We start from the raw sequence: 12,865 nt of genomic DNA, 5'->3' as shown, positions 1-12,865 counted from the left end.
GGTCAGTGCACACAAACAAGGGGAGTTTGTCGCCATTGTACAGTTCAAAGCCACAAACATTGAATGACAACACACAGGAAACAGGAAGCGATGGTTTCTGTCTGCCACTTACCTTCCACCAGCAGCTGAGCGCTCGATTTTTGGCCCAACACTTCGATTGTGTACTGAGCCTCATCGTCAAACTCACAGTTGTTTATTATCAACATGTGTTTCTTTCCATCATCAATGATTTCATATTTAGGGCCTGGAGTGATGATCTCCACCCCCCTGAACCACATGACCTTTGACACCTCCTTGGTAATGGTGCATTCAAACTTAGCCTGTTTCTTTTCAGGCACAGAAACGTCCTTCAGCTGGTCAACAAAGCCCATTTCGATCTCTGCGAGGTGCGAATAATTTGGCAGTTATTCACAAAAGCAAAAGCAAAGCTGCCACTTTTCTTACCACTTTCCTTTTTGAATTCCATCCGTTTTCATAGACCGGCAAATGCAACAGCTTGCAACAGACAACATCGACCAAAATCAGGCTTGTGTGCAAGAGATTTGTACCTTTGACGGTGAGCATGGCGCTGGTGTTGGCGTTCAGAGCCTGATACGAGACTTCACCAGCCTGATCCAGCTGCACGTTTTTCAACGTGAGGAAACGTTTCCTGCCTTCAGATTTAATGTCGCAGATCTGAAAAACAGACAATAAATAAACACTTGAGTTGAAGAACTAATACAAGAACTATAAAAGTATTTTTATACAAAACCCTTAAAAATAAACTCTTGACTTCATTAGTCTTTGATTTAATTTCCCCCAAGTAGATTCATTTCCCATAACAATTCCATCTTTCTATCAAAAGGATTTTCTTTAAGTTACAACAAGATAATTGTTAATTTCACAACATGATCATGTTTTTAAAAATCTTACCGGTGTTCTCACCAACACCTGTCCCCTCAGCTTCCATTCTCCAACTACATCATCCTCAGATATTTCAGTCTCAAAGTTGGCCTCCTCCTTCTCGACCACCTCGATGCTGGTGAGAGGCTTCAGGATCTCAGCCTCACGTTCTGAAACAAGATGCAGACACAGTTAACAGGAAATACTACACAAATGATGAGACATTTGTAAGATTTTGTGATGAGGATTTGTTCAACCAACCTCCAAGTGTGAGTTTTGCAGTGTATCTGCGATCCTCGACTTGGATGGTATAATCTGAGACGTCACTGGGCTGGCAGTTGTTGATGGTGAGCGTCACGTCCTTTCCATCCTTGGTGATCTCCACCTTATCAGAAGGAGTGAGCTCGTTTTCTCCTTTGTACCACTTCCAGTTGGGAGTGTCCTTGAACAACTCGCCTTTGAACGTGGCCTTGGCCTTTGGTTTTACATGCTGGTCTCTCAGAGGCTTCACCAGCCAGTCTTTGATGATTTCTGAGGACAGAAAGTTTAAATTGTTTAAAACAAAGTCTACTTGAGGCCTGAGGTTTGAAGACTTCTGAGGTAAAAAGACTGGGTTTAAAGAGAAGCCTGGATCTGCGTTTGTCCATCTGGTCTACCCGAGGAAGGCTGCTTACCAATCACTTTCACATTGGTTGAAGTCTTGACGTCCTCTTGTCCTTCTACCTCGCAGGTGTATTCGCCAGCATCGTCATCAGTGGAGTTCTGGATGGTCACAGCGTGCTGCATGCCAATGATATTAATGGCCACTTTTCCAGCCTTTTTCTTCAAGAGGGCACCGTTACGCTTCCAGACCACATCTCTCTCTTTGTTCAGCTCACAGGTCAGGTACATGGGCTGACCCTTCATACATGTCGTCTCCGGCTCCAGTTCCTTCAGCCATTTTACAGGCAGCTCTGCACAAAGAGATGATGTCATTTAAAAAACAGTATTTGCGATACATTCAAGGTGAGGTTTCAATTTCTTCCATTCTGATACCATACCTGAATTGAGTACTTTATGATGCCTACAAAAAGCTTTTTTTCAGTTAACAAAACAATTTAAACTTCTTTTTAATGTGACATTGACAAAGTTTGGATTTAATTTACCTTCAACAATGAGCTTGGCTGTGCATGTTATTTCCTTGCCAGCATTCTTGGCCACACAGGTGTATTCACCGGTGTCAGACAGCTGGACATCAATAATGTTCAACTTGCGGTCTTTGCCATCAGCAGTGAATTTGTGCTTTGGGCCCTCACGCAGGTTGCTGCCATCTTTCATCCATGAGGTGATGGCAGTGGATGGAGAGATCTCACATTCAAACACAGCTGATGAGCCGATGGACTCGGCCTCCTGCAGCACGATGTCTTTAATCTTCTTGACAAACTTCAGAGGGACGGCCTTCAGTTTGAATCCTCCGAATGGTTCCTCTGGTGGTGATGGGCCTTTACCACCGGGCCTCAGGCCCCGACCCCTGCCCCCATCACCTGGTGATGGGGTTTGTCTCGCTGGAACATCACACACAAAAACTCAGAAATTAGTTTCAGAAATCATGGTGAGTGAAGAATCAGTCATTGGACAATGGGATGTTTTGAATCAGACCTCATTCAGGTGACATAATGTCACATTTAATAAAACTCTGTTTTAACAGTTTTTATTGTAAGAAGTATACCGAATCTTAAATTCTGTTGAGACTACGGATCATGCAGAGTCACTCTTTGTGAGCAACAAGCAAAGAGAAAAAGATTTTACAATCTCCACACAACACAACACAACACAACACAACACAACACAACACAACACAACACAACACAACACGTAACCTACCTACTTGTGTGAGACAGCAAATCACACATAACCCATATTGAACATCAATAATGATGAAAAAAGCCAAAGCCAAACATTTTCCAAACACATACACGAACTCTGCCTGAATAAAAGAGTCTAAAACTAGAAAATGCTTATAGAAATATCTACATGATTGAGGTTCCGTACAGAGCCCTATTGTTGATCATAACAAAAGTTTCGGGCCAAGATTTAAAGCTGAACACAAAACATTTGTTTGATTTTTTTGGCAAGGACAAGAAAAGAAAACAACACACACTTCACAACGACCGTGAGGACAGCGAGTGAAATTGCTTCACATATTACTGAGCACAAACAGCAACACCGTTAGTACACTCAAGGTCTCTTTTTATTCATTTCATACCCCCAAATCCTCTGCCTCTGCCTTTTGGTGCCTCCTCTGATGGTTTTCCATCTGGACAAGAAACAATAAGTTTTAAGCATGTTTCTGATTAAGCTTGATGTTTAAGCAGAACCAAGAGAAAGATCTGAGCAATGCTAACAGCAAACATGCTAAATCAAACACATCACGAGAACATGGAAGGGACATCGTACAGATGATGAGAAAGAGGATAAAGATGAGTGAAACGTTTGATGAATGGATGAAAAATTGAACAAGATGAATAAATAAAAGACAACACGGATAAAATACAATTCAGGAAACTTAAAGGTGAATGACATGAATGACATGACATTTGGTGAAGACGAACAGACAACTTTATGACTGATGTTGATGACACATTTGAGGACATTATACAATGGACGACATGAGAACATCACAGTGGACGGATGGTGGGTGAACACATGAGCTGTAGATGAAGAAATGAAGGATGTGATGAGGATTAGATGAGTCATCTGAGATGGATGAGGGGGCTCCAGAGTCATCAGACGAGGAGTTCGTCTGCCTTCGTCTCACCTCGTTTACCGCCAGGGACGACCGGAGTCTCCACCGCCCCATCAACAACTTCATCTTCCCAGTCGTCTGGAGGAACCAGCTCCCATCCCCAGGCTTCCTCCTCTTCGTCTCCTTCCACTTCTTCTGACTCCTTTTCAAACACCTCCTCCTCAGGCTGTGTTGGCACCTTCTTCATCTGCACGGCTCCAGGAGAAACCTCCTTCACCAGGGGGATCCGTCCTTTACTGGTCTTCTCTGGTTCTGGAGCCTCCTCTGGTGACAGCTTCTTTGGCACCTTCTTGAGTGTTACAGCTTCAATAGAGTCTTTTGGTGACTCAGTTTTAGGAATCCGTTTGACTTTTTCACCACTTGGCCTCTTCTGAATGGGGATTTGCTCCAGCTCCTTTGGTTTTGGCTTATCAACCTTTGGTGATGGTGTCTTTTTAAGCTCGACCTTCTTTAGTTGCTCAACAGGTTTCAGTGGCTTTTCTTCTTCTACCTTATCTTTAACAACTGTTGGTGAAGAGGTCTTTTGGAGCTCAATACTGTTCTTGAAGTTATCCGTTTGTTTTGGTGGAATCTCTTTCTCTGCTTCTTTCTCGCCTGGTGGACTGGGCGTTATGGGTGGAACAACTGGCTCGTCTTTCTCCTGCGGTTTCTTATCCTCTTTTTTAGGTGTAAGCTGCTGCTTTTTCTGCTCTCCCGGAGTTTCTTCCTTTGGAGTTCGGCTTGGTACCTTTACGTCTGCTGGTTTCTTTATCTCGTCCTCGGATGCTTTATCTGGCTTTTCTTCAGGCTTGCCGGCTTTGGTGAAAGGCTTCAATATGACCGTCTCTTTCTCTTTATCTGGTGTGGAAATAGTTTGAGGTTTTCCTCGAAGCTTATCTGCAGCTGTAGGTTCCTTGTCTTTGGGTACTTGATTAACCTTTGTCTTCTGTGGGAGCTCATTCTGATCATTGCTGACATCAGGAGTTGCCTCTGGAGTCATCAAGGGAGCATCTTCATCTTTTTTGTGTTTTATAGCAGCAGTTGGTTGATCTCGCTGTGGCGTCTCAGCTTTCTTATATGGAGTGCGTTCACTGTCCATCTTTGCCTCAGTTTCCTTCTTAGTTTTCGGAGGTTCAGCTGCATTGGATTTCTGTGGTTTTTCAAATGGTTTAAGTGTTACCACTTCAGGCTCCTCCTCTTCCTTTGGCAATTTCTTTATTTTCTTTTTTGTTAAATCTGGCTCAGGTTCTTCATCTTTCTGCGTTTTAGGGGTTCTTATCCATCTCGATTTTTCATCTACTGCTGCTTCCTCTTCAGGTTCCTCCATATGACCCAGTTCTTGTGCCTCTCCAGCTGCAGTGAAGATTCGGTCAGTTCTTTTAACTGTTATTAACTCTCTATCTTCCCTTTCACGAAGCTTCTGAACTGTCAGTTCTGTATCGTAATGTCTTGTCACTTCAGCTTTTTGCGTTATAACTTCCTTCTTGGGCTCTTTGGCTTTAGTTGGCACCTTTTTCAGCTTGATCTTTTCCAGTTCTTCCTCTGGTTTTCCTGGTTTTTCAAAGGGCTTTAGTTTGACAGACTCTTTCCCCTCATCTGCCTTTGGCAGCTTAGTTATTTTCTTCTTTTCTACTTTTGGCACCTCTGATTCTTCCTCTTTCTGTGGCTTCTGGGTTCTTGTCCATCCTTCTTTCTCAGTTTTTGGTACAACTGTAACCCTTTCAGTCTCCTCAAAGTAGCCAAACTGAGCAGTTTCCTCCTCTGCAGTAAAGACCCGCTCAGTTCTTCCAAGTGTTATTACCTCTCGATCTTCTCTGTCATGAAGTCCGTGAACCATTAGTTCTGGATCATGATGCCTCGTCACTTCTGCTTTATGAGTTTTGACTTGTGTCTCGGGTTCTGGAGCTTTCACTGGAACCTTCTTCAGCTTAACGACCTCTGGTTCTGGTTCCTTCTCTTTGGGTATCCTTGTAAACTTACTCTTCATCTTAGGAGATTCAGATGCTTTTGCCTCTTGAAGAGGAATCTTACCCTTTTGCTTAAGAGTTGGTGCTGTAGTTGAGGCAGTAAATACACATTTTATAACATTCACAAAGAGACATACAAGAAACTCATCAGTTCATCTGACATTTTTACAACACTGGACACACAAACCACTGAAACATATGAATAAAAACATCTTTTACAGAATAACGAGCATAGCAATATATATTAAAATGTTCCTTTTTAAAATAAAGACACTAATATTTCATATACCTTTGGTTGGTCCAGGTGCGGAAACTGGTTCTTTGTCTGCAAGAATTTAAATAAGATCAACGTAAGTAGGCACTAAACAAAGAATAAGGCTAAATCAAAGACGGAAAAGCTTAATTTACTTTTTAGACAGACACTTGAGTTAAGAAAGTTTTTCATTTTGTTTCCAGGATGATTTGGAAGAAAGGATTTTAGTTTATACAAACATAAGACAAACAGAGTTAAAAAGTGACAGGATTTCTTAAAACAAAACTTAGTATGAAGATAGAAATCCTTTAAAGTTTGAGACAAACAGAAGAGAACAACATAAATCAAAGTTATAGAAGAGATGTTACCTTCAGGAGGAGAGATTTTCTCTGATACAGGAGAGGGTTCAGCCTTAATGGCAGGTGGAGATGGAATCTTCTCCACTGGTGCAACTTGAGCTACAAGAATGCCAACTTGATTAAGTCACTGGCAAAGATCAGGTGAACATGCAACAACTGACAGATGCTTAAACAAAACAGACACATTTGAAGAATTCAGACCAACAGATTTATTTAAGGCAAGAAGAACAGGAAATTGAACAACATGGATGACAAACAGAAGAAACTACCTGCAGGAGGAACGACTTTTTCTGCTGGAAGCTTTGTTGTTGGTGGAGAGGGTTTCTTTTCCTCTGGAGGAGACACTTGGAAGTACAAGATACCAATGGTCATGACCAAGAGAACAAAAGATATGAAAGTGACAAGACATAATAACAGAATAAAGAATTTAAGAATGAAGACAACTGAATGTGAATCAGACAGACAGAAAGTAATCTGTAACAGAAACAGAACCAGACAACTTAAAAACAAAGGACATGGTTTTTAGGTACCACAAAACACAAAGTGTAAGAACTACCTGGAGGAGGAGTGACTTTGGCTGCAGGAGCAACAGGAGCTGAAGGCTTTGATGCTGGTGCAGATGGTTTCTTCTCCTCTGGAATGGACACTTTAAAATACAAGATGCCAAGATCACGACCAAGACAACAACATGGTCAATCAAGACTGACATTTGCATTGAAACAATGCAAGATAAGACTGAGGAACGATTAGGCAGCAAGTTAAGTGGCAATTGAGTGAGTGCCATTTGAAACACCCAGTAAGAAAACAAAACAGACAGACATTTACTTTACAACATACAAAACCAAGTGAACAAACTACCTGCAGGAGGAGCAAATTTCTCTGCAGGAGGAGGAGGTGAAGGCTTTGGTGCTGGTGCAGGTTTCGTCTCCGCTGGGGGAGATACTTTGGGGATACAAGATGCCAAGATCATAACCAAGAAAACAACACGCTTGGTCAAAACATAATAAGACAGTTAATAACAGAAAACCTGAACAGAAGGGAGACAGTAAGAACAACACCAACAAATGGACAAAAAGAAAAACAACATAGCTGAATCTTGTTGAGCCAGCAAAGATGATGAAAGTACAAACTGAATAGAGTACCTGCAGGAGGAGCAACTTTGGCTGCAGGAGCAGGAGGAGGTGAAGGCTTTGGTGCTGGTTCAGAAGGTTTCTTCTCCTCTGGAGGAGACACTTTGGGAATACAAGATGCCAAGATCACGACCAAGACAACAACATGGTCTTTCAAGACTTATTAACAACACAAGATGATTCAGACATGAATCACTTCAAACTGCAAAAACACGAAGTAGATGTGAGAGAATGCCAACTAAGGGAAAGCACATAAATCAACAGCGAAAGATGTGAGTAGACCAAGAAAGGTTCTTTAGTACATGGTGTACCTTGCAGAGTAGTATCACACAAAACATGTAAAACAATGGACAAACAGGACTAACTATGATGATGTGATGATTAGTGTAAAATATAAGAGGTTAAATCTTTTTAAAGAGGGGGTGATCTTTTGGCGATCACGAGCCTGTGCAGCTCAAATAAGAAAGAATACCTGTCTGAAGAGTTTGTTGTTCAATCTCCTGAGTTCCCTTCTTTGCTTTTTTGTCATCTTCTCTTGTTGGTTGAGGTTTCGTTGTCTTGGTTCTTTCTTCTTCAGAAGAATCCACCTTGGGGGTGATTATTTTCTGTGTCAGAACAGCAGGTGTCTTGGATTGAAGAGCTTCTTCTTCAGATGGATGAGGTTTCTTCAGTAGTGGAACTTGGGATTGTTTAGTTAGAGGTACCTTGTCTTTAGTGACAGGTTTCTTGGGTAGACTCACATCTTCAGGAGTAAACTCTGCAGGGGAGGTCATCTTTAGAGGCAGAACAACTGGTTTTGGAGAGGAAATGTCTTCCGCAAGGCAGAATACCTTCTCTGGTGACGGAATTTGTGCTGTGGCTGGAGGGGACACTGGTGCTGGGACAAGTTCCTCTTCAAAGGACACTTCAGCTTTCAGAATTTCTGCCCTTGCAGACTTAATCTTTTTAGGGGTCATTACTTGTTGTTTGGGGGGAACAACTGTTACGGTATGAGGAAGTATAGTTTTGGGAAGATTTTGGGGTAAGTCTTGATCAGGTGAAGGAAGTTGTGCTGGAGGGAACACTACTGCTGGGACAATTAGTTCTTCAAATATTTCGTCTGACACAGTTGGTTTCTCCAGCGGTACAATGTCTTTGGGATACATTTTTCTGGTAGATTTGGGGATTTTTTGCCTTAAGGTTTCTACTTCTTTTTTGGGAGGAACAGTAGTCAAAGCATGAGAAATAATAGTTTCAGGAAGACTTTTGGGTAAGTCTTGACTGGGTGGAGGTGAAACAGTTTCTCTCCAAGGCATGGATCTTTCAGATAGAGCTTCTTCTATTTTGACAGACTCAGCTTGCTTCATATGAGCAATTTCTTTAGGTACTGTAGGCTGCTTTGGGAAGGTGATCTCTTTAGATTTATCAGAGATCTGAGGTTTAGCAAGATCATCCAACACAGTTTCTTCTTGGTATACTGATACAAACGATTCAGTTCTTCTTCCTTCTTCTTTCTGCTCGACATAACTTGGCTGAATGTCTGCTTCCATGAATTTTCTTTCTTGGGTAGTTTTCTTGTAAGCCCTTACATCTTTTTTGATTGTCAACCCAGACGTTTCTTTCTTTGTGGGACAAATCATTTCAGATGGAGGTGTGACTGGAGATGTGACTTCCAGAATGGCCTCCTTTAGAGGTGGAGAGACAAACCTCAAAGACATTTCTTCTCTCTTTTCCACAGCTTCTTCATCCTGAGATTCAGTGTCCTGCAGTTTTTCAGCTTCACATTCTGTGCATGCTTGTTGAATGTCCTCTAATGGCTTAACCTGTTGATCTTCTTTGTACCATGTAGAATCCTCATCCTCTTCTTTTCCAATAATCATCTCTTGTCTTATCTCCCTTTTCAAATTGCTTTCTTCTCTCACAATTGACCCCAACTTTCTTTCACATGTCCTGACTTCTTCTTGCCAGTGTCCTACTTCTTCTTGTAGTGAAATCCTCCAAAATTCACCACCAATTTCTCCATGACCCATCTTTGAAGACGGCTTCTTGTTGTCTTCAAGCACTTCTGTTTGCTTCAGCTCAATCTTCAAGGGATCTGAGGTATTTTTTTAAGATATCACCAAAGATAGAAGATTTGCACCATTGAGCGGTGGCCAAGAGGAAAACAGCACAAGATAAAAATCATCAAGACACAGAAACACAAAAACACAGATATCAGTCATTGAACTGTGGTCCTCGTTTTAAAACTAAACTATGCATATTATGAATCACTACCTCTCTGCTGTGTAGTTTATTTAGACTTTGATTGGAGTGATACTTCAGAAGGAATTATCTCATCTGGTTTCAAACACAAGTAAATACAACTTGTCAAACAACAAAATACTGATGGACACTTGTGCTGGCTGCCTAAGACTACCTGTGAAACAGTTCTAAGTTCAAGCACACCTGTAATGGGTTTGCCTCTCTCCAGCATTGGATTAACAAGTGCTGTTTTAGTGCTGCAGTATCTCCCTGTGTTTTACTGTTTTGATAATTGACATGGGGTTGCACAATTTCAACACATGACAGAACAGACATGAGAACAAATCCTTTGTAAAGTTATAAAAAATAGTTAAAAGATCAAAACGAGTAAGGTTAAGTTAATGAGATTGAGTAAGATTAGTTCATAAGATATATAAGATATTGATGCATAAGAAGTCGTGTTGTCACACATATCTACCTTGTTGCTGAAGCTTTTTAGCCTGAGGAATTTGTTTAGGTGTTTCTGGAACCATCTTTGTTTCCTCCACAACCCTTTTTGGTTCCACTGGTACCTTCTTTGGTGTTTCTGGAACCTTCTTTGGTTCTTCTGGAACCTTCCTGGGTGCCTCTGGAACCTTCTTTGGTTCTTCTGGGACCTTCTTGGGTGCCTCTGGAACCTTCTTTGGTTCTTCTGGAACTTTCTTGGGTGCCTCTGGAACCTTCTTTGGTTCTTCTGGAACCTTCTTGGGTACCTCTGGAACCTTCTTTGGTTCTTCTGGAACTTTCTTGGGTGCCTCTGGAACCTTCTTTGGTTCTTCTGGAACCTTCATGGGTGCCTCTGGAACCTTCTTTGGTTCTTCTGGAACCTTCTTGGGTGCCTCTGGAACCTTCTTTGGTTCTTCTGGAACCTTCTTGGGTGCCTCTGGAACCTTCTTTGGTTCTTCTGGAACCTTCTTGGGTGCCTCTGGGACCTTCTTTGTTTCTTCTGGGACCTTCTTGGGTGCCTCTGGAACCTGCTTTGGTTCTTCAGGAACCTTCTTGGGTATTTCTAGAACCCTCTTTGGTTCTTCTGGTTTTGTGTCAGGTATATACCTCGGTTCTTCTTGCTCAGGTTTACCAGTCAGCAGATGTGATGGAGATGTTGTTGGTTCTGAGACAACTTTGGAGAAGATTTATTTATAAGATGATTATCTTGTTCAACATATTTTGACAAAAAGTGCAAGTCACACTCTAACGAGTGCTTAGGAAGTTCAAAGATATTCACAGAAGATTTTTCAGGAAGATTACTTTCAGTCTGATAACTAAGGTGGGTTCCAAAAGCAGAAACTGATACCGAACAAGCTTAAAACAACACAAGAAACAACACAAACAGGAAACAAAACAAAAGAGCTAAGAAACCTATCAAGAGCATCTTTACAGTACCTTTAGTTGGAACGGTGTCAGCCTTGGGTGGAGGAATCTTGGGTGCTGATGGTTGAATTATAGGTTCCTCTGGTCTGGGTACATCTTGCACTTAAGAAAATATTATGTATTGTTTAACCTTCAGCAAAAATGACCAAGACTAACAAAGATTACACTCTTTCACGAGTGAATTCAACAGCAACGTCAAAGATCAATACCTCTCGATGGAACAGCTTCAGCCTTGGGTGGAGTGACCTTGGCTGCAGTTTGGTAAACTACAGGTTCATCAGGCTTTGGTTGTTCAGGTGCTTTAAAGAACATTATATACAGCATATTTTCAGTAACCTACTGATAACTGCTAAGACTTCAACATTAGTGTCCACTCTAACGAGTGTTAGGCACAATGACAACTACAAAAACTGCTGAATACATAAAACATACAACATGGACCGGTTTCAATCACATGACATATAAGACATATGATAACACAGATCAAAGAGTTCAAAGATGGGAAATGACACCGTCTTTCCAGTACCTTTTGTTAAACTATCTTCAGTCTTTGATGGAGAAATCTTGGCAGCAAATGGCTGAACTATGGCTTCCTCTGGTTTGGCTACAGATGGCACTTTGGAGAACATTAAAATGTTTTTATTCTACAGTTATCATAAGGTTATTTCAAGTGTGAGCTTTGTTATCAGTGCACCACAGCTGTGACATTAATGTGTAGAATTAGCTTGTGGAAGGATCTAAATCTATTTCCAAACATCCCAAATTCTACTGTCAACTCATACATTGGAAGATGTTAAAAGATCAAACTCAAGAGTTTTGCAGTGAAGAAAACATCACAGAACATTTGGACAAACATGTTAAAGAGTTACAGGAAACACACAGATCACAGCAACATGAAACAAAACAAGAGAGACATAAAGTTTCACACAATGTCTTTCAAGTTTACCTCTTGTTTTAGGGGCCTCTGGTGTTTTCTCTGAAGGTTTAACTTTCAGTGCTTCAGTTTCTGGTTTAATTTTGGGCACTTTTGGCTCAGGCACCTGCGGTTTCTGAGGTGCCAGTTTCGGCTCAGGTGGAACCACTTTAGGCTCCACTGTTGGTTCAGGTTGATAAGGTTCAGGAATGACCTTTCTGGTCACTTTCTCCTGTTCAGGTGCTGGTTTGGTGTATACTGAAGGTTCTTCAAGGTTAACAGAGAAATATAACTGTGAGTTGACACAGAGCACACACAGCTTTAAGAGTTCAGGGGATAAAAGAAGGAAAAGATCACACTTTAAAAATAAAAAGACAGACTGACAAAAACCAAACAACTAACAGATGGACAGCCAAGAACACAATGCTCTGTACGCACTGTAAGAACGCTGAGATAGAATCACTTCAGACAACATGAAGTTTTGCTCAAGAGAAACCTGAAGGAGGTCATCTGAAGAGTTGGATTTGATAAAGAAATGAAGAGGAGGATTGTTGAAATTGAATTTCTAAGTAAAAATAAATAAATACTTATTTAAATTAAACTAATAAATTGTGTAAAAATGTAAAAGGTATGAAAAATCTAGATCTATGATGAAATTATCTATAAAATGATTACTGATTAGGATTATCCAATCTTCTGTTCTTTTACATTTCATGATAAATGTGTTTCATTGTAGTTTACAACAAATCCTAAATATATTTATTGCATATATAAAGAAGAAAAACCTGTCAAAAACATTTCAAAATTCTTTTTTTTTGTATCTCATCTATGTAGAAAAACATCTCAAAAATATGTATTGATATGATTTTTATACACATTTAAAAGTCTCTTATCTTGGATTTTTTTTAGTTGCATTATGTCTCAAGACTTAAAATGTTAAAAAATATAGAATAAAAACTTTGTGTAA

General features: G+C 40.7%; 1 protein-coding gene across 1 annotated transcript in view; it reads right to left on the bottom strand.

The window, feature by feature from the left end:
* Window positions 1-12,865, bottom strand: part of ttn.1 (titin, tandem duplicate 1) — a 172,815-nt gene that overhangs the window by 96,634 nt on the left and 63,316 nt on the right. Inside the window, exons 68-87 of the mRNA XM_037108979.1 lie at window positions 11,932-12,165; window positions 11,512-11,601; window positions 11,195-11,284; window positions 10,998-11,087; window positions 10,054-10,734; window positions 7,828-9,429; window positions 7,368-7,457; window positions 7,084-7,167; window positions 6,782-6,871; window positions 6,495-6,569; window positions 6,235-6,324; window positions 5,903-5,938; window positions 3,680-5,698; window positions 3,128-3,178; window positions 2,028-2,426; window positions 1,557-1,835; window positions 1,144-1,413; window positions 913-1,052; window positions 549-675; window positions 113-379 (exon numbers count right to left, since the gene is read on the bottom strand). Of these exons, the coding sequence (XP_036964874.1) occupies window positions 113-379; window positions 549-675; window positions 913-1,052; window positions 1,144-1,413; window positions 1,557-1,835; window positions 2,028-2,426; window positions 3,128-3,178; window positions 3,680-5,698; window positions 5,903-5,938; window positions 6,235-6,324; window positions 6,495-6,569; window positions 6,782-6,871; window positions 7,084-7,167; window positions 7,368-7,457; window positions 7,828-9,429; window positions 10,054-10,734; window positions 10,998-11,087; window positions 11,195-11,284; window positions 11,512-11,601; window positions 11,932-12,165 (6,804 nt within the window). The remainder of the gene's footprint in view (window positions 1-112; window positions 380-548; window positions 676-912; window positions 1,053-1,143; window positions 1,414-1,556; window positions 1,836-2,027; window positions 2,427-3,127; window positions 3,179-3,679; window positions 5,699-5,902; window positions 5,939-6,234; window positions 6,325-6,494; window positions 6,570-6,781; window positions 6,872-7,083; window positions 7,168-7,367; window positions 7,458-7,827; window positions 9,430-10,053; window positions 10,735-10,997; window positions 11,088-11,194; window positions 11,285-11,511; window positions 11,602-11,931; window positions 12,166-12,865) is intronic.

This window comes from Acanthopagrus latus, chromosome 9, assembly GCF_904848185.1.
Source record: "Acanthopagrus latus isolate v.2019 chromosome 9, fAcaLat1.1, whole genome shotgun sequence".
NCBI classification, from domain to species: domain Eukaryota; kingdom Metazoa; phylum Chordata; class Actinopteri; order Spariformes; family Sparidae; genus Acanthopagrus; species Acanthopagrus latus.
This window is presented reverse-complemented; position numbering and strand designations above follow the sequence as displayed.